This window comes from Thunnus maccoyii, chromosome 12, assembly GCF_910596095.1.
Source record: "Thunnus maccoyii chromosome 12, fThuMac1.1, whole genome shotgun sequence".
NCBI lineage: Eukaryota > Metazoa > Chordata > Actinopteri > Scombriformes > Scombridae > Thunnus > Thunnus maccoyii.
The window spans coordinates 22,246,426-22,271,050 of record NC_056544.1 but is presented as its reverse complement, the minus strand read 5'-3'; the positions used below and the strand labels follow the sequence as shown (position 1 = coordinate 22,271,050).

Sequence of the window (24,625 nt, the reverse complement as noted above, 5' to 3'; positions counted from 1 at the left end):
TAAACTGTCTTTTTCTTCTGTCCTTTAGGATGCTGCCTGTGGCAAAACCACGATTGACAGGAGATGTCTGACTGACTTATGAGGAGTGAGACTCCTCTCTGCACATCACATCTGACCGTTAGTTGACCCCTTCATCAACGTTCACTTGTTGACACACCTCATCAGCCAAGCAGAGCTGGCAGTAATCGAAGACAAAATTACTGAATGGAGGCTAAACATTGCCTGAAGCTGCTAACAGAAAAGTAGCAAGATGCTGCCACAGTTCCCAAATGCACCATTGCACCATTCAAAGCCGCAGTTGATTTAGATCATTCTCAGTGATATTGTCATTCCTGTGACAGTGCAGCAGCTTTAAAGAAAAAGGAAAGGAAAGAAAAATTCCACAGCAACCATACAAAACAAAATCAACAATGCTTTGGCCCATATTGTTCACTCTGCAAGCTGTGTGCAACAACGTGGCACTTGCCATGCAACATTACCCGGCAGCCTGGGGACACTATGACGTGTGCAAGTCCCAGATCTATACAGAGGAGGGTGTTGCTTGGGACTACATGGCCTGTCAGCCAGAAGCAACCGACATGACAAAGTACCTGCAAGTGGCCCTCGACCCCCCGAATATCACGTGTGGAGATCCGCCAGAAACGTACTGCGCTTTGGTGAGTCGTAACCTCACCTGTCCCCTGATGGAGACAAATGAGGCTGTAGGCAGGATCACACAGCATATTGGGTCAGGGATAGAGAGCAGTGCATACAAGGCAACACACCGCCACTGCAGCAGAGATTAATGTACACACAGACCCGGTGTGCATTAGGGTACAAGTGCTAACATGCAGCAGCACACACATAAGCAGACACACATCAATATTCGCACATATCTTGGAGATGCAGGTGTGAAGACAAACATGCACTTTAGCACACATACACGCTGAAACAAGTACCACACAGGGGCCCCCCTGCATGCATGGTCATACATACACACACGTGAGCCCGATCATATGTGCAAGCACACACAGACATGCTAAAGCATACCTGAAAATGTATATGTACAGTATATGCTGTATGTGCAACAGGCTGTAAAAGGCTTAATTACAGAATCAAATGAAAAGTGGCATTTTTGCCACACTACTGATGCATTTCTTTGTCAAAAATATAATGTGTGTAAATTTCTTTGAAAACTATGAAGCCCAGGAAGGGACAATATTTTAAAATGTAGAGGTAAAGTAAAAATGTGCTGAATTTTGCATCCTGTTTTTTGCAGTCTCCATTACCTTTCCATGAAAGATTTTAGTGTTCTCTTGCAATTGCAGAAAATGTAATGTTATTTGTTTTCCTCCTAAAAAGCTTTTGTCTCTTCCAGTAGAATAAATAAATAAATTATATATATATATATATATATATATATATATATACACAGTATATATATAGTATACCTTGGTAAAAAATATTGTGATACTAGATTTTGTCACCAAGCCCAAACACACACACAGCAGACACACACACATATAGTATAGTAATTGTAATTGTACCAGTGCAGTCATTATGCACTGCATGCTCATTGCAGTGTTCAGCGTCATGTTTCAATGGCCCTTATCAACCATTATCAACAGTTCATCCGTAGGTTGCATTTGTTTAGAATCACATTCAAAGTAAGCAGCGAGAGCTCATAGGCTTTAAAGTGCTTCATTAGAAGTCGTGTGTGTGCCCGCAGACAGCTCCTGCAAGTAAATATTTACCAATTAAAATAGGCATCTTTAAAAGCAGTGTTTTTATTCTTGCGGCTCCAGATGGCATTGAGACATTTAATGCCACTGTAGGATGAAAAAGGAGCAGGTCTCCAGTCATGTGTGACGTTTTGTGAAGCTTTATATCACAACAAACTGTGAAACCTTTATCAGCCCAGTAGACTATCCTGAATATGAAACGTTAACATGACACAAGGAGCATGAAAAGCAAACAGAGTGAAAGTGGTTTGACTGATGCTACTACATTCCTTGTAGGTAGTTAAAGGTGCCTAATCGGTTGTCATGTTTCCTTTTATGTTTATTTGCAGATACAATTTCTTATATAGTATATTGCATACACAATGGCTTAATAATTTTCATATCTCATCATCTATTTTTTTACCTATATGATTTTATATACTTCTTTCTGGGATCATTATTCTTTGTCACAGTATGTTGCAGTTATTGTTACATGTACAATACATGTTGTACATGTATTGTACATTTTTCATAGACTGGTCACTTATTGAATAATGCATGCTAGCCCATCGCTTGTATTACTATGTGTGGTTATAACTGCAGTGGCTAGTAAGCAGTTTAACTTGACATTTGTTGAATTTATACAGACAAGTACAGACAATTCTAATGATATTTAGCTCTGTCTACTTCTATATTGAAAGACAGCTAAATTACTAGCAGAGTGATACCAAGGAATGGCTCTGTTCTGTTGTATTGAATATTAGTCGATGGCATGGTTTCCCTGATTATTCCAGCACTGTGATAATGTTACCAGCAGAAACAGTTGACACTGCACACCCAGTTAGATGCTGAAAGACTTTTCGGCACCTAAGCTTTCGTGTTTGTTTCCATTTGGCAGTTGTCATCATTTAAACTGACAACATGTGCTGGGCACAAACAAATGAAATAAAATGCTAATTTCATAAATGATTTAAAAATATATATTTTTCTTTAGTTCCTCAAAAGCTTGGTGTCAGTCTGAAATTGTTTTTCTTCAGACACTAATTAAATACAACAATTTTTCAAGTATGGAAGAACATTATGAAACAGGGTTGGTAGGGTTACTTTGAAAATTTATTCCAATACAATTACTAATTACCTGTTAAATGTAGTCAGTAACCTAATCCAAGTATCACAATATTAAAGTAATGCAAAGAAAGACAAGAGAAAAGAAACATCATTAAGATGACTTTTACTTAAGTGTATTTTGTAAGACAACAGAGTAATGTAACCTTAGAAAAACTTTTTAAAGAACAGCTTGCTTTTCATTAAGCAAATTCAGCCAGTAGCCTATAGACCTACAATGAAAGTGCACAACACATGATGTACATTACAGAGAATATTCTTAGGGAAAGCCTCTGACCAAACAGCGCTTGGCCCGCTGGCTGTGTGAAGTTATCACACAGGCATACTGTATGTCGCAGCGACCCCCCGCTGGGTATTTGTGCCCACTCTATGAGCGCTTTGTCCTCCTCCACAGCTCTTCTGAGAGGAAGTGGCAGGCATATGTGCAGCGGCATCAGGGGCTTCACCGTGTCCTTTTATTCAGTTCTATCTGTGTGATACATCTGAGTTTTCTCTGAACTCATTCAGTGTTGAACATGCTCGTCGACCAGCGACACACTGTCGTCTCTGGGCACATTATGTACACACAGTCATCTCGGTGGAGAGTTCTTATGTGTGCTACAAGCTGTCATATACTCAAGCTCTCTTTTAACTTATTTGTATGAGTCTTTGGGACTGCCACAGTGTGTAACAACTGTCCCTGCCTACTCTCCCAACATAAGTTCACTGTGTGTGAAGTGTGTATATGTGCCTCCGCTGTGCGCACCTGTGCGCACCATGTGGTATCATCCTCCGCTCACACCATCGTGGATCAGGGAGTTATTTTGCCCTTTCATTCCTGCTCTGCTTACATTTGGGACTTCTATAGTGCATGGTAGTATATCTTTCTTTATTTTAAAATGTATTTGAAATTGTTATCCTGCTAATAATCCCCATTTCTATGAAATGTATTGGTACTCTGATTACATGATCAAAAGTCTAACTCAAAAATTTAATAAGTGAACAATTTGAGTTTCAGGCTTTGATGCAATCACTGCAGGTTGAGGAGGCACAAACAATATTGACTCTCCAAAACAGGAAATAAGGGATTCTGTTAACCTCATGGGTAGAACATGACACTTACTGTCCCCATACCCCCCAACATGCATATATATATATATATATATATATATATATATATATATATATATATATATATATATATATATATATATATATAAAATCGAGTTGTGTAATGGCTAAAAGGTTTCATCATTAGACTTTTCAGATATCCCTACATGTAACAATCACCTTTGGCATGAATTTGAGGTCATCATTGTCCAGATGATCAAGAACACAGGCTCCTCCTGCACTCGCTTAGACGGCTGTTGTGTGTTTGATCTGTTTACATTCTCTGTGGCACACAGGCAGACTGACACGGGTGACCTTATCCACCGGTGCTTCCTGAGAGTTCGTTGGAGATGAGAGGAGCATGCAAATGAGCTCTTTTAGCCAATCACTAAGTTGCCTGCAGTTGTGAGCCCACTCTAATCAGTTTCCCCAGGAGTTGGTTTGCCTCATAGTGGATGGTCAAACAATCCTGGATGGCTTGTCTCCCTCCCTGTTCTCTGCCTTGTGCTTATGATTCTCATCACTGTCGCTCAAGGATGTTTTTTTTGTCTGTTCTAAGCCCTATTGAAAATAGTTATGACAGAGTCTGTGCTCATGAAAAGGGCATTAATCATTCAAGGGAGTTGATCTTTTACAACTTGAGATTTATTTATTTTTCTTTCTGGCTGAAATGGCAAAGATACCCTTTTGGTGTTAGCTCTAATTTAAGGCCCGTTTTCTTCTGAATGTTTAGGACAAGTGATAGATTCCAGGATAAACAGTGTTGAGGACAGGTGTTCTGCATCAGGGATCTAGCTCTGTTTTTATTTTTAGCTGCAGACCTTCAGGGGTTCTTCAGAATGTGTTGGTATTAAGGCTATTCTCCTGTGGTGCACTGGGGCACTGTCACTCACTATCAGTCAACACTGGTTTAAGGTCTTTTTTACAATGTAAGAGGCAGTGGGCAAGCTAAAATATTTATTTCAGTTTTTTTAATCAGACTGCAGAATTGCACATTTGAAATGCATACACTATAATTTAAGAAGGTAGTTACAAGGTTGGGTTAATTGACAACTTGTTTCTTGCTATTAGTGTTCCAAATTTGTATCTTATTAGTTATGCTTCCTGTTGTAATTAATGGAAAAAGGCATTTTTTAATATTCAGCACTTTTCATAGATTAATACAAATTATCCAATTAGACGGATTTGAGTGGTCATAGGCAAGATAATTATTACAATATTGCACCACATGGGCCCAATGAACAATAGCTGTTAATGCAGAGGAAGGCCCGCTGAAACACATCTGTGTCTAAAAGCTCTCATAATCATTTTAGATATGGTTAACAGACACGAGAGTGTTTTTAATTACAGCACTTATCTCCCTCTCTTAAGTCCAAATCAAGTTGGCTTTGGTGGATTTAATGGCAATTCATAAAAGTGGCAGGCCATTACTTCAACTTCATTTAGAGAGGAGCCTTGCATTTCATGCAATTTAGAGTTAAACCAAATCATTTGTGGTTGCCAAGTAATGGGCATGGACATGTTTATTCCACAAAACATAAGTAAACATGTGGCAGATGGCTGCCACAACATCTTAAAATTTTCACAATCTGAGTATGCTGAGTAAATAAAATCTGTTTTGTTAAGTAGACCATCACGTCAAGAACTCCTTAGTGTGACTGCAATGGTGGAGTGGTGTTTGGTTTAGTACACTACTGATTAGAGAAACTAACTTTTCAACCCTAGGTCTGGTAGTTTCAAGTGTGGCAGGGAAAATCTTGGTGGAAGAAGTTAAGAGACACCCCCATCTCCCTCAACATGTACTGTGACCTGGCAGTTGATCGAAATGAATGAATGTGAGCTTTGAGTTAGGTGTCATCGGCTCACATGCTCCACAGTATCCGCATCCATGCTGATTCATCCGTGTCACATTGGCAACTGTATAAACATTTGTGAGACTGATTCAGTGATGGAGCTTATTCCAACTTCTCTGAGTCTAACTGGGTAAATTCTTGTAATTCCTCTGAATTTTATTCAGTTCTCTCAGAATGGATGAAAGAGTTGTGGCTGACAGTTCACCACACGGTGAACATGAGAGCTCCCACTAAGCTGCTTGGAGACTGCCACGTTATTGACAGTCAGTGCTGCAGTCTTACTGTATCTTTGCTGGCAATCGTGGGAGTCACTGAAAACTTTGAATCTGTGTCTTACATGCCCACAAGAACTGACCTGATAGACTTTGGAAAGAAAAATAGAATATAGAGTGGAGAAAGGGAAGTAACCTTTACTAAATAGGCTGTGAGGTCACGATTAGGAACAGTGACTCTACTGACTGGCAACTGCCTCAACCCCATTGCCTAAAAAAATACATTTATATATTATTTATTTGCTCTGCCAAATCTGTGCAGAAAACGTAATTGCTGCCTGGATTATGTTTAATGCCAATGTTTGTTCCAGTCCAGGAAAGGAGTTTTCAGGAAGTGTGACTGGAAACTGCATCCCACGTGTTATTAGTTTTGGGCTACTTAAACCCTTGGTTAAGGTAAGGGAAAGGTCATGGTTTGGGGTCGTATTGAAAATGTCAACAAGTACCATCTCTTGCGTGAAGTCAGTGTTGACTTTTTCGATATTCCAGAAAGACCATAATTCCCTGAACTTTAAAGCTGCATGAATCAATATTAACAATTTTTAATATGGAAAAACAAGGGGAACATGGCTAACTGTAATGTAAGCTCTACAGAGACTTTTAGCATCTTTCAGCTAATTGTTTTGGTTTTATAGCCCACAATTTTATTGTTTTGGATCACTCTACCCGCCTAGCACCAAACTGCAGTCAGACAAAGTTAACAACAAGCTAGTGGAGTACTTAGCAGCTAAAGAGCCAGATATTTCCCTCAGGATTACTGAAGACCAAAATAGAGCTAATCAGGTAGCCAGAGGAATCAGTCGAAATCAATCCTAAAGTTGCAAAATATATTTGCTATTGCAAATCAGTTGTATTAGAACATATTTTTAGGAGACAGCGTTAAGTGCCTTGATTAGACAAAAAGTTAAGATTGATCATGACTTCATCCCACTGGCTAACTCACCTATAGCCTATAGGCTCAAAAGAAGGAGGGAATGCACCTAGTTTGCAAACCAGTTTGAGCATCAGTATGGGTAAGGGTTACTGTCTATCTCTAGTTTCTGAAATAACTAAGCAGTTCAGAGGTCACACCAGACACTGCCAATGCCTCTCTTTGATCCCTGTGCCCTTCCTTCATGGGGAGAAAATTCACTCATCCATATATTTGTTTGGAGACAAGGAACAGTTGGAGTGTTTAGCTTCCCGTCACCCCAGTGCCCTTGACTCTGTTCTGAACTGGCCCTGCCCAGCACATCATCACCGCACCACTGCGTACCAAGACACCGAGATGACATGCAACATGTCCCCTGACTCCAGGAGAGGGGGGGGATCATCATTTATTCTTTCACTCGCCTGCCACCTCTTTTGTCTCCTTGCTTTTTAATTTCCCCGTCCCTTGTTTTCTGTCAGCTGATGATGCATAATACCCATGCTCTGTTTGAACATGTGGAGGTTGGATGCTCCATATGAGGTGAGCACTTGACAGATAGAGATATGTCGGTATTATTCCCTGGGATCTGTGACAGGTTAATTCTTTGAGGGTTGTAAATACAAAGACAGATGAATTATGCATGGAGATATAAAAGAAAGTGATGGGCTTTGTGGTTAGACTAGACAGAGTCTTTCTGGACAGCTTAACATTTGAATGTTTGCTGTCTGAAATAGCGCTCACATAGCTATATGCATAATGCTTCATTCTTTTTAATTTTTTTTCTAAAGCAGACATAATACTTGAAAAGCCTATTTGAATTATTTTTACGTGGGCGTATACAAGACTATTGCTTTCTCAGCACAAATGGTAATAATTGCAGTTATTGTTCCCTGCAATCTCAAATTAAAACAGCCTCAGACTGTCTCTCAATGTCTGATATCCATATACATGTGCTTACCACCTCAAATTCTCTAATATCCACCTTGAAAATAGAGAAGTTTTGTAAACAGTGAACACTGTGACAAATTCTATTTTAACACTCTGTCTGCTGTCTTCACTGATATATGGTGGAGGCAAGTTGTTTGGCACGACAGACTGTCAAACCTTGTTCTTTGATATTATGTTTGCCCACCGTGTTTGGTATAGTATAATGAAGTGAAAATGTATGTTTCTCCCAAACACAGTTGCAGTCAAGACACATTTAATTCAAGCGAATGTGGATGCAGATACATCAGAGTGTTTGGCATAATAATAGAGGGCTTGGCTGTATCATTATATCATGGTCAAGCAGTGTTTAAAACCCACAGAACCTTGCAAGCCTTAAGCTTCCGGATATGAAAGGCTTATCTATTGGAAAATATGTGTCATCTAATACACAGGACATCTAAAATATTTCCATTTTATGTAACGGTGCAGCCATGTACTGAGGTTTAAAGGCCCTCTTAAATAGCTTGAAACAGCTTGAAAGAGTTGTTGACAAAACCTCAAGGTCTATTTAGTAGCTATTTTGGAGCTTTCAAAAGCTTGTCTTTAGCAGATGGAGTTTGTCAGTGTTCATAGATGAAAATCCACTTTTTATTGGAGTACTGAATACTTTTTGTCCATGTTGATTTAAAACACAAAGATGTGTTGCGCAGATTCTGCATTTTGGTGGCTTCATACTTCATGTGGGCTACCTGAAAAATTTGAATTTAAAAAACAATCATGTTATGTATTGTCACAGGCCAGCTGTGGCTAAGGAGGTAGAGCGGATCGTCCACTAATCAGAAGGTTGGTGGTTTCACAGCCTTCAGTCCGCATGTTGAAGAGTCCTTGGGCAAGATACTGATCCCCAAATTGTGTGAGTGTGTGTTTGAATGGGTGAGCATAGAAACATTGTGGGGCGCTTTGTATAGGAAGCTCTCCTGATGGGCAGGTTGGCACGTTGCATGGCAGCTTCCACCATCAGTGTATGAATGTGTGTGTGAATGGGTGAATGTTGGCATGTATTGTAAAGCGCTTTGAGTGGTCAATAAGACTAGAAAGGTGCTATATAAATGCAGTCCATTTACCATTTATTGTCAATAAACCAAACACAGTGTGTTCACTTTACCAACCCACATGGTCTGTGATTACCAAACTGAGAGATTTATTATTTATGAGTCCATCTTTTTCTTTTGATTACTTATATTTTTACACAAAAAAGTTTGCCCAATTCCAAGTTGACATTTGAAGTGAGCAAACTGAAAATAAATTGACTTCATCCCTACTTCTCATCTCTTTTCCAATTCTACATCAACAAACTTTACATAAGATATTAAATCTTCTTTGTTCCCTCTAGGTTTGAATTTTAAAGTACGGTGACGAAGGCAAATCTCGTTAGCATTCCCTGGGCCATGCTAGAAGACCCAAATTGCAGGAGATAAGATGGTATTTATCATTCAAAGGAAAAAATTCAAAGGAAATCCTCTTACCTCATGATATGACTCAGCTTCCTTTCTTCTCGTAGTTCAGCCACATTTAACTAATTTGCTGCAGACCCACATGCCAACGCATTTTTGCCGCTTGCCTGGCAAAGGCATAATACAAGCATGAATGTTTCATTGGTGAATCACTGTGTTTGTCTTACACCTCAGTGCACAGGAAACCATTTGTTATTTCACTATGTGTGTGGTGCCTGTCAATACCAGCAGTGACAGCAGTTCTTAGAGAGTGACAGCTATTCACAGCTTTAAATAAGTACTTTACCAGGGATGACGTTGTGGTGACCCATGGGCCCCCCGCTAGTTTGACATTCAAGCCTCTCTCTGAAAGCTTCTTGTGCCTCACGTTTTGCTGTGTCCAAATCAGTTATTATACTTTTTCAATAAAGAAACAAGAGGGTAACTGAGCTGTCTACACAGTAATTTTAAAAATAAAAGGGATACCTTGGCAATTAAATTGAATTCTTTCGCTTTCACTTCCTTCAGCGCTTGTACACCCATTCAGCATCCTTTTATGCTTGACAAGCTGAATGGGATTCTTGTAAAAGATACAGTAATTGAATTACTCAAAAGCTATTTGGCAGACTGACTCTTTGTTGCTGCCCAAAAAAGCTTTACTTGGCTCACCAATCTGCCAAACAGTGTTTTTTCTTCAGGGAAGTGCATGAGACGTGAGGGTCTTCCCATCCCTCAAGACACGGTGTATAATTTTGGCCAGACTGAAGAGTGTCAAGCAATCAAGCAGGGCTTTCATGGGAAAGGAACACTTTGAAAGCTTTAACCTCAAAAGTCTTTGTTGGTGGAAATACAGCTATGTTACAACTGTAGCCATTCACATTCACCTATTTAGCATGATAACACAGCAGATGATCTCTTCTGACATGTTATGTAACATTTGACTCTCTTCTTTAACGTTATACATTTTAGGAAGAAAGTTACAAGACCTGCAATAAGAGTATCAGTTTCTCCTGTTATGGCCTAATAAAATCAAATCTTAGGCTCTGGAAAAAAGAAAGATGTAATTTTTTCCAAACATTTCAAATAATTCTCTCTCTTGTCTGTTCTTTAGCAAAACATAATGACACCACATAGGCCTGTATAATTAACTTTTTTTTTATTTTTAAAGTAATACTTCAACATTTTGGGAATTATACGTATATTTTCTTTCTTTCCGAGAGTTAGATGAAAATATTGATACCACACTTATGTCTGTGCATCAAGTATGGGGCTAAAATGAGGACCTTGTTAGCTTAGCTTAGCATAAAGACTGGAATAGAAGTTAACGACTAGCATAGCTGTCTCCAGGGTTTAAAAATACACCCAAAAACACCTTTAAAGCTGTCTTATATATATACATATATATGATTTATCTTGTTTGACTGTACAAGAACAGAAATGTAAAAACAACATTTGGCTATAGTGCGGGCACAGACCCTAAAATCGCAAATTGTCGTTTTTATATGAGAGAGTATGTTTATGTAGATTAGTGTAATCTATTTATTAACATTGGACAGAGCCAGGCTAGCTGTTTCATTGCATCAACAAGAAGTCAAAATGCCTTTTGTGTTTTTAGAAACGCATCACAGCAGAGTTTTATATTTTTGTATTAATTTTTATGTTTTATTTTGAAAAGTCATGCACTGAGTGGAAGGGGCTGAGACCTGAGAGCGAGAAATAGTGGCGAGATGACAGGCAACTGTTGCAATCCACCTCCCCTTAGGAAACCCAGCCATCATGTTGTCAGGCCATATTGATCTCTGAGAAGGAGTGAAAGAGACTGTGCTGTAGAGAGAGAGGGAAGGAGAGAGGAAGGGATAGAAGTACAGAAGGGAAGAACGTTGGTTTCCAAAAATGGCTGATGTGATTTTATCATGCTCCGTGAAAGGGTGACATTTCAGTAATGCTTTATTCCTCACTTTGGCATTTCAAATTAATAAAAGCCTCTAATAACTATGCAGATTGAAAAGATGGAGGATGAGTTGAAACACTATGAGCTAACACACTGATGAACAATGCAGCAATTTCACTCTCGCTCTCCCTCGTTCTTTGTTTCGCTCTCTCAATTTCATCCCAGTTTCTATCAATTTCTCTGCGATGACCCCTGCATCTCATTGGTTGAGAATTGAGTCTGTGTCCTCTGATTTTCTTCTCAATGAGAGTGCACTTAGAATTCCTCTGTGGCAGATTTTAATGCGTTTTAAAGCTGCTTATATGAAACCACCACCAGTCAAAATCAATGTAATGCAATGATTCTATTTCTTTTGATTGTGTTTTAGTGTATTGTTAGGGTGGAGGACATTCTGGGGGTAATAACTGGATTACATTTTCATTTTCATTAGGTTTTAAATTTTTTCTAGACTGCATAGCTTAATGGGAGTGAAAGTGAGTTGATCATGTAGACATTTGGGTTTCAAACAATTCTGGGTTACTTTGGAAATTGTGATGATATAATAGCAAAACAACAAACTTTGTTGTTTCAGTGAAAACATCAAGATTGGTGAATTTGCTCATGGAGGTGAGGTAAATTCATTCTGTGCTTTTGCAGAGAGTTCAGATTTGTTTGCACTGTTGACCAATTTCAAACCAACTTGACAGCGCTGAACTTCTGCTGAGCACCCTGTCTATTCTTGCCACATAGTGAAAGCAGCATAGCAGCAGCACAGCAGCCATACTAGTGCTATAAGTTCACCCACGTTTTGGTAGCTCTCACAGCCTCAATACACACCCACTGTGTCACGCAGTATAAGAAAATTGCATGCAGAAAATAGACTTAAAGGCTAAAAAGACACTTTGGGTTAGGGTTTAAAATAGAAGCAAATCTGTTCCATCAGACCTGCATGAGACGGACAACTAAAAAATGCAGCTCAAACATACCTTGTGTACATATGGTGTGAGGGAATAAAGAGAAGCACAACCAGCAAGTATTCACTATGTCGCCACGAGGATGCACAAATTAATTTCACCATGCCCCTCAATTTTCACATTTTAGTGTGTCTGTACCTACCCACTTATACCATCTATATGTTTTTATAAATACCTGTTTTAGGTGGTTTGAAGTAGCATACTCAAACCATATATGCTGTATTAGTATAATGTTTGAAATCTGTAAGCATGTAAGACGAAATGTGAAAACTGTGCAGTTCAAAAACTTGACAGATTACACATTTCACAGCATATGTGTCTTCATACATAGGTGAGACCATCTTTAAATAAACCATCTTTCCTCTCTGAATGATGTGTGTAAATATTTTTAGCACGGCTGAGACTCAACCCTACAAACCTGACATTGTTAGTGTCATGCTCTATCTGTACAGGATCAAAAGAGATGTCTTTAGATCCCTCTGATGTGTTTATTTTACCCACAAATATCAGCCCGTGTTAAGTATTCTGTCTAAAGTATCTTGACAAGAGAGATATCAATTTTTACCACACATGCAGGCGGCGTTTTATCTAGTGGGTGCTTTTGAATATGAGGCGTTGCAAAGAGATAGAGAGAGATCTAGCAAATAGAATTAAACATCCTCTCATTATAGCAATGTTAAAGCTTTTTATTGAATCCTGACATCAGAGGGAATCTAATCCCACACACAACCTCGCTCACACACATAGAAACATGCAGCCATACACTAATACGCAGGTATATACGGTATACAGGTACGCACTAATACAAATGAAGATACTACACACAAAAAAATGAACATATACACATGTACAAATCACTTTGATTCAGTCCTCCATACATAAACACACACAAGCACACACACATAAAAGCCCACCACCACCACTACTACCCCCCATGATAATAAGGCGGTGTTAAATTTACCCCAGTGGGACTCTGCCACATGGGACAGATAATGAGGCCAGGTGTTAATTAATGTGGAATGCGTTTCCCCTCGTCTACCGACGCCCCGTGAATCCCAATCAAGGCTGCGGCCCTGGATTGCGGCGCAGTTGATTTGCCAAGCAGTGTACTTCAAAAGGCCAGACTGGCTGTGCTGCAGTCCTCAAAGGGACTGCTTTGGCGAGGGCTACATTCCAAAGGGCGGAGTGTTTGGCATGTGGCAAATCGAAACACGAGCACCAGGAGAAGTTTGTGTTTTTGTTTTGATCAGACATCAACGCCGATGGCAAGTTACAGCCATCACCTCTGAACCCTCTGATTAGCTGTTTACTAAAGCCACCTGATGCATATGTTTTCATTTTGTTTGCAGCGTGCAGCCTCATACAGGAAACTTAAAGGATCCTACAAGTGTGTTTGCAAGTATACATTTTTGCTGACAGCTTTTACAGTTTTAGATTATTGGATGCATTTTTCAACCAGTGTTTCAATTAACCAATAATCAGTATTTCTTTAATGGCCTTTCTGAAAAAGAGGTTTACGATTTGCTTTCAGCACATCACAGCACAAGTTGAAACCTTAAATATTTTGACAAATTAATGATTGATTAATTTCTTAGCATACAAAAAACTACTACCCCGACTATGAATATTTACTAGTACAGCAGTGCAGGTCAACATAACTTGGTTTCACCCATATCCATAATATCCACCACTGCTCTCATCTAATTTCATTTTTTTTAAAAACTCTTAAGTTGTAATCACTTCTGTCTAAAAATATCTGCACCAGTCCAGTCCAGTCTCCGTCCTGCTGTCTGAACTTGCTTTGGCCTCTCGCCTCGCTCATGCGCAGCTCTGTTGTCAAGCTGATGACATTTCCTGTAACCTGCAATGGTCTAAGGCTTATGGGAAATGGTGTTTGTTGAAAACTGCTAGAAAAACAGTCCTTCTCTAGACATATGACATACAGTACATCTGCAGCATACATGTTCTGTTGAGTATGGCCCTTCCTTTAGCAGATTCTTGAAAGTCACCTGTGTTATGCAATCACATTACAGTGAACATCTGCGTTCATTTTTGTCAATGTTACAATGATCATTGCATGGTATAGCAGTTTAAAAGCAAAATCTGCACTGCATTACCTCATAACAATACTTTCTGACAGGTCTTAATGCACTGTGGAGGATAATATGACTAAAATAAGTGTGCTAATTCATGTTCATATCTCACAGAAATGAAAACCAATAGATGCATGGAATAGTGGCAAAGGTTAATTATGAAACACAGCAGTGTGGTTTGCAGAATGTTTAGTGAGAATGTAAAGTACACTTTTGTACTTTTTGATGCGTATGTAAATCGGCTAAATGGGTGTATGGATTTCAGTTATTTTGAGTATTACCATCACATGTCCTGCACATTTAGATTATCAAACTATCATGTAAAATGGTCTTTTTTTGTACGTGTATGATATTGAATTTCCATTATCTGTTGTCAGGTCTCTGACATTCATAACCCTCAGACCTCTGATACAATATGATGGAGCACTCACGGGTCAGATGTGCAATCCTCCTGTCCTTCATTCTGCTGAAGGTCAGACGAATGAAAAGCCTGGCTCAGTTGTGAGCCACTGCTGGCCCTGACTGCAGGTCATTAAAGCTCTATTGAGTTTCTGCCAAAGCTCTGACTCTTCCAATATCTCACCATGGCTCATCTCAGCTGTCTCTTCCGTCAGGGCTTATACCAAGTCCTGAAAGGATCAACACCCAGTCTCTGTGTTCACTATACACTTGAGCATTCCCTCTTCTAAAAAGCTGACCTAGATCTACCTTGATATCATCCTTTTTGGCCTGTCTTCAGTGTATCACCACAAATGTATCATTCACAGTTATATTAAGGTACTATGTGAGTGCACAGCAAAGAGGCCTTACCTTTTGCACTGATTGAAAGTTGAGTATTGTGGTCTCTGATGGGCATCTTGTGATTTTGTCAAGTAGTGCTTCAGCTCAAATCAGAGTGATATCATCAAGCTGTCATTTGTCAAATTCTTCTCCTCTGGTGCACCACGTGAATGAGGATGGGGATCTGGAGGTGTGATAGAGGGGGTTTTGGCTAGCGACAGATCTGCAGGTGTCATGCGGCAGGTTAGGAGGTGTAAGGCCGAGCAGGATGATGGGCTGATTAATCCAGCAACACCTCAGGTCCAGTGGGAGAGACTTCTCTCACAGCCTCAGAGGCTCTGTAGCGAGGAAGTTACGGAGAGCTCAGCACAAACTACTCAAGTACACACAGGTCACAGACATGTTATATGACGTTTAACATTGTAGGTTTACATCACATAAAGCTAACTTGGGTTGTATGTACATAGTTTTGGCCATCATTCCTATCCATATGAAATAACAGATGCTTACTAAGTTAACTGCTGAAATTCAGAAACCCAGTGAAGTGCAATGGAGCAAGACACAAGTTGTTATATGACCATGTAGCCCACACTTATTTGCAGTTAGTTGTTCAAGTTTGACCCACCGCACTTACCGTGGTTTTATGCATACACAGTGCAACAAGGGATTATTACAGACATTTCGGCTTTACCTTGAACTAAAGTAGATTAGATAATTTGCCTAAATTGTTTGCTTGTTCCCAGATTTAACCAATTATTTGGTGAGTAAAATGTTATCAGAACAGATACAAATGATGACCAAACCAATGAAAACAAGACCAAAAGGTGCAATAAACCAACATTATCCTTTAAAGTCTAACGTCTTTAACAACCCAAATCATATTGATCATTTGAAAAAGTTCACAGAATTGAATCTAGTGTATTAAATAACTGTAATGTAAAAAATGTAATATAGAAGCATTATGTTCGTAAGAAAATGCAATTTTTGCAAGGCCATGTCAGCCCTATACCTAGTAAAAGATAAGATAAAGGGAGAAAGAATGAGACTGAGAGAGTGGATGTTTCCATGTATGTATCCATCATTATCATCAACCCCTGATCCCTAGAAACCACATCTGCATTAGAAGTGCATTGCCATTATTTCTAATCTTAAACAAAACATATTCACCTTTACAGTATTTATTGTATGCATGCATGCACAGTATCTATTTAGGTGTGCTGTATGTATTTATGAAGGTAGAAACGGAGGAACTAAAGCATTAGTCAAAATTGTTATTTGACTGACTGACAATTTGATTAGTTGTAATTGCTGCGACTGCCAAACTGCATTTTACAAGTATCATTATTTTAGCTTTCCAGCACTGTGACTTCTGACTGAACTGCTGTTTAAATTATGTACTGAATGATGACTTGATATGCTATGGGCCTCTGTTTATACACAAAATTAATTTCCCCCAGGACTGTTTTGTAAATGATAGCACAATATTCCATATTTTTCCTGAAAAACGGGGGCATCAGTCAAATAATGTCAAGACAAATTAATTTATTGTAAATTTACTGAGAAAAACTGTCTTGGAGTGAAGTAAAAGATCCAAATACACAAGAGTGAGCACATCTCAAACTTTAAGCCAGAATGTCACATTAGTGAAGTAACAACCTTACCTTAAAAGGAGATGGCTCGAGTAGAAAACCGTGGTGAGTTCAATCTGTGATCTGAGCTTTAAGTCCAGGAATCTGTCAGCTAAACTGATTAGTTGGAGGGCCTGCACCCATCCTTCAACAGGAGCTGTCATTGGCCAGAGAATTTATCTCCCGAGCCACATCTTGTGTCAAAAGGCACATCAACAGGAGGTTAGGATTTGTCAATCTCATAGGCCATATGTCACTCATTTAAACATCTGCCTCACATCACACCATGTACCCGTGTGTGTGTGTGTGCATGTTAGTGTGTTTAGTGTTTGCTTGGTTTTTTTCTATGTATTTTGACAACTTTGGAGTTTTTCTATGTGTTAGTGCAGCCCATTTAAGAGAGAAAACATCCAAAATTGTCCTTTAAATAGATTTTTGTATCAATATTTCAAAGATGTTATTGATATAATTGATCTGGAACATATATATTCTATGCTGTGTTGTTTGTTCTGTCATGGTTAATTTATTTCTATAATCGAACCCTTCATAAACTATTGAGCACAACCATGAAATTACATCTTAATATCCATTGAGCCTTCATGAAAATCAGAGGAGCTGAGTGTCCCAATCGCTTTATTCCAGTGAATGACATTTGGATGCACATCCCCAGCTCAAGTCTCTCTGTCTCTCTCTTCCTTGTTCTCTTGCTCTCCTACTGTGTGACACCCTGATATTGGATTGACCTTATAGGCTGCAGAGATCGGGACATCATTAGCTGCGACCAGCCCCAGACTTGCTGCTCAGGCCTCCTGCACTAAGCCACTGCCCCGGACGGATTATATAGCATTGATAGAAACCAGTTGGGCTCAGTTACACAGCAGCTATGGTGGCAACAGAGATGTCAGCAATACCAATAAGACAGAAGCCATTAGAAGTCCTTGCAGCATTGTATGTGCTGTCAATAGGTGTGGAATTAGGAATGCTATCTGTCTCCTGGGGCATGAGTCAGTGAGGGTCATTCAATCAAACAACTACAGTATGAAATAAAATGAAAAACAATGATGATGTAAAGCAGAATATGAAGCACAAAAACATTGTGCGTGTGATGTTTTTACATTTATTTAAGACTATGTAAGATAAGATGGAATAAAATAGAAGCATTTATACCCTGCAGGAGGGAAATTAAGTATTACAGCAGCACAAGAAACAGACCAGAGGAAGGAACAAGATACAGATAGGTAGAAAACATATACAAAAATATTAAGCCAGAGTTAGAAATCTATATGCAGTATGACATCCTAGACCAATGTGAATATAATAAATGTATGTGCAAAACTAATAGTGCAGTTACTGATGTTCCAGGGCAAAGTCACATAGCAAATATGTATTTATATCAAAATAGATGCATGATGAATATGATCAAACATGACAGGACACTAACAAATGTATTTTACATAAACATAGATATATGTAACAAATATGAGGCCACGTAATATAAGTATAGGAATCCTAGAATGAAGACATAATATTATTATTATGATTTACAAACCATGTCTCCTAGAAATTACATTTGCATTAGCAAATAAGTTTTAGAGAAACATAATGCCAGCCAGATCAGTTTTATCCACACATGAGTAAAACAAACATGTCATACGATTTTGAGATATCATTATACAGTTAAATAAGCACAGTAATTTTGTGATATCACATTCTACTAATATTGATGATGAAAATTAAATGTTGCACAAGCTGTTTTCATTAAAAACTACAACAAATATTTCTCAATAAACCAGTTACATCATAAAAATGTTATATTTTGGTCATAAGAAGCATTACAATAAACTATAACTTCAATAATAATCCATGGCAAATTATACTTTTGTGCTAGCAATTCTTTTCTAAGAGCAGGTCACATTTTTCAATTGGTCGATATCTCATTTTGGTACAAAACTCTTGTTTCTTTCTAATTCTCCACTGACTATTTCCCTCTCCCACAGCCATGATCACAGGTAAAGGATCAAGCTGAGAGGGCTTATTGTTTTTCAATAGCTGCCCCCCGGCATAGTACTGAAGCCCTGGGTCTTAAATGACCACAGAAGGTATTGATCTTCATAAGGCACTGTTTTTGTTGTTAAATAACCGCCACAGGAAATTCAATGAAAGGTCCTGACCTTCCTCTCTAAGTCTGTATCATCATCTTCACTGGCCCTATAGTGAAGAATTCCAGTATGGTGGGAATTACCGGGAGAAAGTAAATACTATACGTGTCACTTAATGTTCGATTGGAAAAGTGCCTTCACAATATTGAGTGTTATTAATGATGAAAGGGGCTTTTATGAAAGGTTTGTCCCAAGCCAGTGCCGATGGTGAACGGGCTCCCCGGTTAGAATGATCACTTCCCTGAGGGCCTGAAGTCGAGGCAGGCAGCGAGAGAATGATTATGGATTGAATTTATGACTGCTTTCCACTGGTCTCTGAACACTTCTTCTGCCGGCGTGATGAGGCAAATTTCTCTCTTCTTAAAGCCTCTATTTACTCTGGCTTTCACTGTTCAGCTGGAATATTGTTTTTCTCATTAACCATGGACGCTGTGGTCTGAGTTCCCGTTACAGAGATCCAAAGGCAGCCACCCCACTGCTGCCCGAACCTAACTGTGATAACGAATGAAATAAATACAAGTGAAAATTTATGCTCTTGAATGACATCAGGGAAATCACTCGTTCTCTAATACTTGCTGTGTGTCTCTCCCTCCTTCTCTCTCCATGTAGCGTCAAGGTCTGAGCTCTGAGCAGCCCTCCAAGGCTGTTCAAGCACAAGTGGGGAATATAACGAGCCTCAGCACACATCATTGGTAAACAGTTGACACTAGTACAATTTATCGTCCCTGAGGTCGAACCCAGGCTGCCAACATCCTCCCTATTACCCCTTAACTCTCTTTCAAATGTTCCTCTCTGTTTCTGTTTTCAGGCTACAATATGTGGCCTTTCAAACGTTGTGCTGGCTCTGCATGTGTGTGTGGGTGTGCATGGGCGTGAGAGGAGAACACTTTTAGCAACTGAGATCTTCCTTTAAAAAACACATTGCAAAAGGTCTACTTCTTTTACATTCTCTCTCCCTCCCACACATCTCACACTCTCTGTCTTAGCTGCATAACCCTTATTACCCTCCTAATTGGATCATGCAACACTCCTTTGAGTCAGCTGAGCAGGCCCAGTGACCCACAATCCCTCAGTCTTGTTATACCTCATTGCATACTTATCACTTCTGGCTGAGGAGCAAGTCGCTGATAGCATATCACAGTCCCACAGGAAATAAAATGGACTGACGAGATCTGTATCTTAAATAGGGAAGTCATACATACATCTTTCTGTGAAGAAGATAGAGCATCAAATACATTTTTTCTTTGGCTGAGTTGAATTTAGGGCACTTACTCAAAGACAAAAAGCAGCCATTGGTCTTTTCAAATAAATAATAATGGTCTCTACTTATCAGTATTCCTGCCAGTGATCTTCACTCAGCAAAGTGGCAGTCTGGGTTGAATGCACTGCAATAGCAGAGAGATAACCGAGTAATGTTGCAGATAGCAATGTTCTCACCTTTAGATAATTTTGCGTGTAGAGTGTCGGATGATTGCTGATTATCGAACCGCTTTACAGTTGATCTGAATCTCATCAGCACTTAACCTCATTGTTCCTGGTGCAGAGGTGAGAGGAATGTCAATTGGAGTGTGTCATGTGCTCTCTGGCTATGTTTCAGCTCTGTTTCCCTCTCTCTCTCTCTCTCTCTCTCTCTCTCTGCCATTCACTCGCACTTACTTACACACACACAAAGTCACATACTGCATGTGCACACACAAGCAAACACATTCAGAGCTCTCTATCCCTCACACAAACAAACACAAACACATCAAGAGCTCCTCTTTCTCCCCACAAACACGCACACACAAACATCCAGACTCAGTGGATGTCTATGGTTGAGAGCAGACACAGGCCCATGAAAAATGCATGTCCCTTTGCGTGTTTCATAAGAAACACTCATCGGGATTCCATTCCCATCTCAGCACAAATACCACACAGGAATATCAATTACACTGACAATTTGGGTGGCAGTGTAGGCAGGAATGGCACTGAACGAGAATATGGGATCCACAGTGTCATCTTAATGAGAGGGTCACTGTCTCCTGCAGCTCTAGGGCCAGGATTGCTTGCGCAGATTATAAAACACACGTTGGTCTGAATGTGATAGAGATGCTATTGAGTACGATGGTGGAATCATGATAGGATGGCAAGCCAGGCAAATAACCTTTCGAGGCAAAGTGGACCAACAGCCAACCTGAGAGATGCTGTAGGTTTTGTAATTGTGAGGGTGGGACTAACAAGTGTTCTAGGATTCCACTTTTCCTCTGAATATTTAATGCAAAACTAAATATTCAACTACCTTTTTTGACATTTCAGATGCTAAACTTCCTGTCTTCAAAATATAGTGTTCAGCTTAACACTTTTTCTTCTTTTTTTGCCATTTGTCAGTTTTATTTGTACAAAACTGACAAATGGCAAAAGTCAAAACTAGACTGACTAATTAAAATTTCTGTTATTTTCAGCCTGGGCTTTGTTTTTTTTGTTTGTTTGTTTTAATCAGCATTCTGATCAATCCTGATCAGAATTTTATCTTTGCTGTAGATTGACATACTCTACTCTTAATGATGACTGTGTTTTCGTGTTACTGTGTTTGTGGATTTTTTGTTTTTTAGTTTTATTCTCAATGGGTCCTTTCTGCGAATTTTCTGAATCCCTACAGACATTGCCATCATTGCGCTAATTTACATCAGTATACACATACAGTACACTATATGTTTAGGAGGGGAGAGAGGCAGGGGTATGACATGCAACAAAGGTCCCCAGCAGGACATGTTGCTTTTGCTTATGTGGTATGTGCTTAACTATTCCACTATCAGGGTTAAAATACATACTTTGACTGCAATGTGCACTTGCACATATTTACATGTCTAATTCCTTCTTTTTTCTTTCTTTTTTACACAGGAGAATCCTTATATGTGCAACAATGAATGTGATGCCACCACTGAGGAGCTGGCTCATCCTCCTAAGCTCATGTTCGACTTTGAGGGTCGTAATCCCACAACTTTTTGGCAGTCCACCTCATGGAAGAAATACCCAAAGCCCCTGCAGGTCAACATCACGCTGTCATGGAACAAGACAATTGAGCTGACTGATGATATTGTACTGACCTTTGAGTCAGGCCGACCAGAGCAGATGGTCCTGGAAAAGTCGCTCGACTATGGCCGAACCTGGACCCCTTACCAGTTCTATGCCACCGACTGCCTGGACGCCTTCACCATGGAACCCAAGACAGTAGGTGATCTCACCCAGCGCACCCTGCTGGATATCATCTGCACTGAGGACTACTCCCGAGGCTACGTGTGGAAGAACGACAAGACGGTACGTTTCGAGATAAAGGACCGCTTTGCCTTGTTTGCCGGACCTCGACTACACAACATGGCCTCGCTGTATGGTCAGCTGGATACCACCAAGAACCTGAGGGACTTCTTCACCATCACTGATCTGAGGATTAGGCTGCTGAAGCCAGCCACTGGAGCCACCATGGTGGATGAGAACAACCTGTCCAGATATTTCTATGCCATCTCCGACATCAAAGTGCAGGGGAGGTAAGACCCATTAATATTTGGCACTGTTTTGTTTTTGTTTTTCATTGAATGAAATGGAGACTTGACTTTTGCATGCTTCATCGCCTCAAGCTGAGGATGGTCTTTAATGCAGTTTCAGTTGTGCTATTTACAATATTTTTTCAAGGGAAAACTAAAAACTGCTGGTTTCGAGTTCACAACATGTTTAAGTTAACAACTTCTAGGCCAATGCTGCATGTTTCTTCTGTGTTTTCCTGGACCACTTTTGTCGACACAGTCCCCAAACCCTTAACACTGCAGTGGGGGTCTTTTACAGACAGAACTGCTAATTATCTGTCAGTTAAGACTGGCCTTTATGCAGGTGAAAGTCGCCACTATAAATACCTCTTCAAAACAGCAGGAGAACTGTCATGAGGTGACGATACTTCACAATTTCCTTCACCAGCACTGGATATAGCAACAACAATATTTATACAATTATAAATTGATAGAATTATTAATTACCACAGAACCTTAGTATTAACTGGAGGTGGCCATCCATGTGCCATGGAGAGCAGTGTGCAAGTCTTCATTAAGTCTCCACACACTGATTAGCACTCTTCCCAGTAGAAAATATCTCATCGGTGAAATTACTTGCTGAGGTGATTGGTTGGAACAAAAACCTACAGACTGTTGGTTCTCCATGGTACAATGTGACAATATAATATAAACCAACCGACTGAAACAAAACAACTAAATAAAGAAAAACTCCAGAGAACTTCCAGTCTCTGTCAATCAAAAAATATGACATAATTTTAGATATGAACATAATTTTACAATGCATCATCCACTGAACAGCAAAGTTAACTGTCACAATCCAAATAAGTATGGGAGCCAATGAATGAAAGACTATGGGTGCATTTTGATAAGGAAGCTTCCTTAATGAATAAATTTGACCCAGAAGTGTTCAGGTAGCAGCCATGATTACAGCTGAAGGAATTTTCAAAATGCAAAGAAAAGGTGCTTCAATGACTCTCCTCCTATTTCCTTCAGCCTAAGTGGGGATTGAGACCAAAAACAGCCCTGTGTTAAAACAATGCGAGAGCTGTGTTTGTGGGGGTATAGTGTTTAAGGTACTGGTGAGACAAACAGTGAGAAATATGATCCAGGAAGTCCAATTGGTGTAACAGATGTATGTGTTTCAGACAGGATTTTACAGCTCTGGAAAATTATCACAGCAGAAACTATTATATTGTTTACATTGCGACAATCATTCTGTAGAAATACTGCATTCATGAAAGTAAGATTGATAGATTACTTTCAAAATCTACCAGGAATGTGTGCTTGCATGTATGTGATTGGCCAACACAGTGCCTTGCCGGATTATGTCATGTTGCATGGTAGCAAAAGCTGAGCTTAATTCAACTTTTTGGCAGACAACTCTGCATTGTTTTGCCAGAGCCCTCTGCATTGTCATCTTTTCTGCACCAAGTGACTGCTTCCATTCAAATTAATGAAACGCCAGCGTTTTTTCATGTGGAGCTTATGTCGGTCTGAACGCAGCCGAAGTGCACAGTTTGGTTGCTCAGTGTTCGAAAGTGCAAAGTGTTTAGGTGGCCTAGTGTAACTTTAAGCCAACCCAAATATCTGTCTCTGAAATTTGTCTGAATTGGGGAAAAAAAAGGGGCAGCCAGAGCAGTCTCCTAAATTACTTATTATATCCCTAACTTGACAAGGACAGAGGGCTGAGATTGCCTCCTGTGAGCTGTGGTGAAGGTTTTAATGCGTGTCTCTCTGCATTTTTTACTACAGACACGAATCAAAATTCCACAGGCATCTCATAGTCATATTAAGGGTCAGGTAGCACATAAACCTTGTAGAGTTTAAATTACTTTGGTTAAACATATTGTTTTAAAATGTTGTTAGTTAAATTTTTAAAAAGCGATTCTTTTTCTTTGGATTAGTATGACTTTTGATGACTGTAAACATATTTGTATTATTCTATTTGTATCACAATAACACTGTAGAGGTTGTCAGTTGATATTTCTATTTAAGTAAGTCTACAAGTAAAAATAAATATATCATGACTTGGATACCCCTCATCACCTGTTTTTAGATCACTCACCACCTGAATTTAGATAATGCTCCTCATCCACTTTAATAAAAGTTTAGAATTTGTTAATAATTTAGAATTTAAAAAAAAAGAAACA

The 24,625-nt window shown here is 39.4% G+C and overlaps 1 protein-coding gene across 1 annotated transcript in view; it reads left to right on the top strand.

Annotated features, from left to right (window-relative positions):
• Positions 1-24,625, top strand: part of LOC121908317 (netrin-G1-like) — a 69,396-nt gene that overhangs the window by 8,317 nt on the left and 36,454 nt on the right. Inside the window, exons 4-5 of the mRNA XM_042428229.1 lie at positions 442-656; positions 21,814-22,457. Of these exons, the coding sequence (XP_042284163.1) occupies positions 442-656; positions 21,814-22,457 (859 nt within the window). The remainder of the gene's footprint in view (positions 1-441; positions 657-21,813; positions 22,458-24,625) is intronic.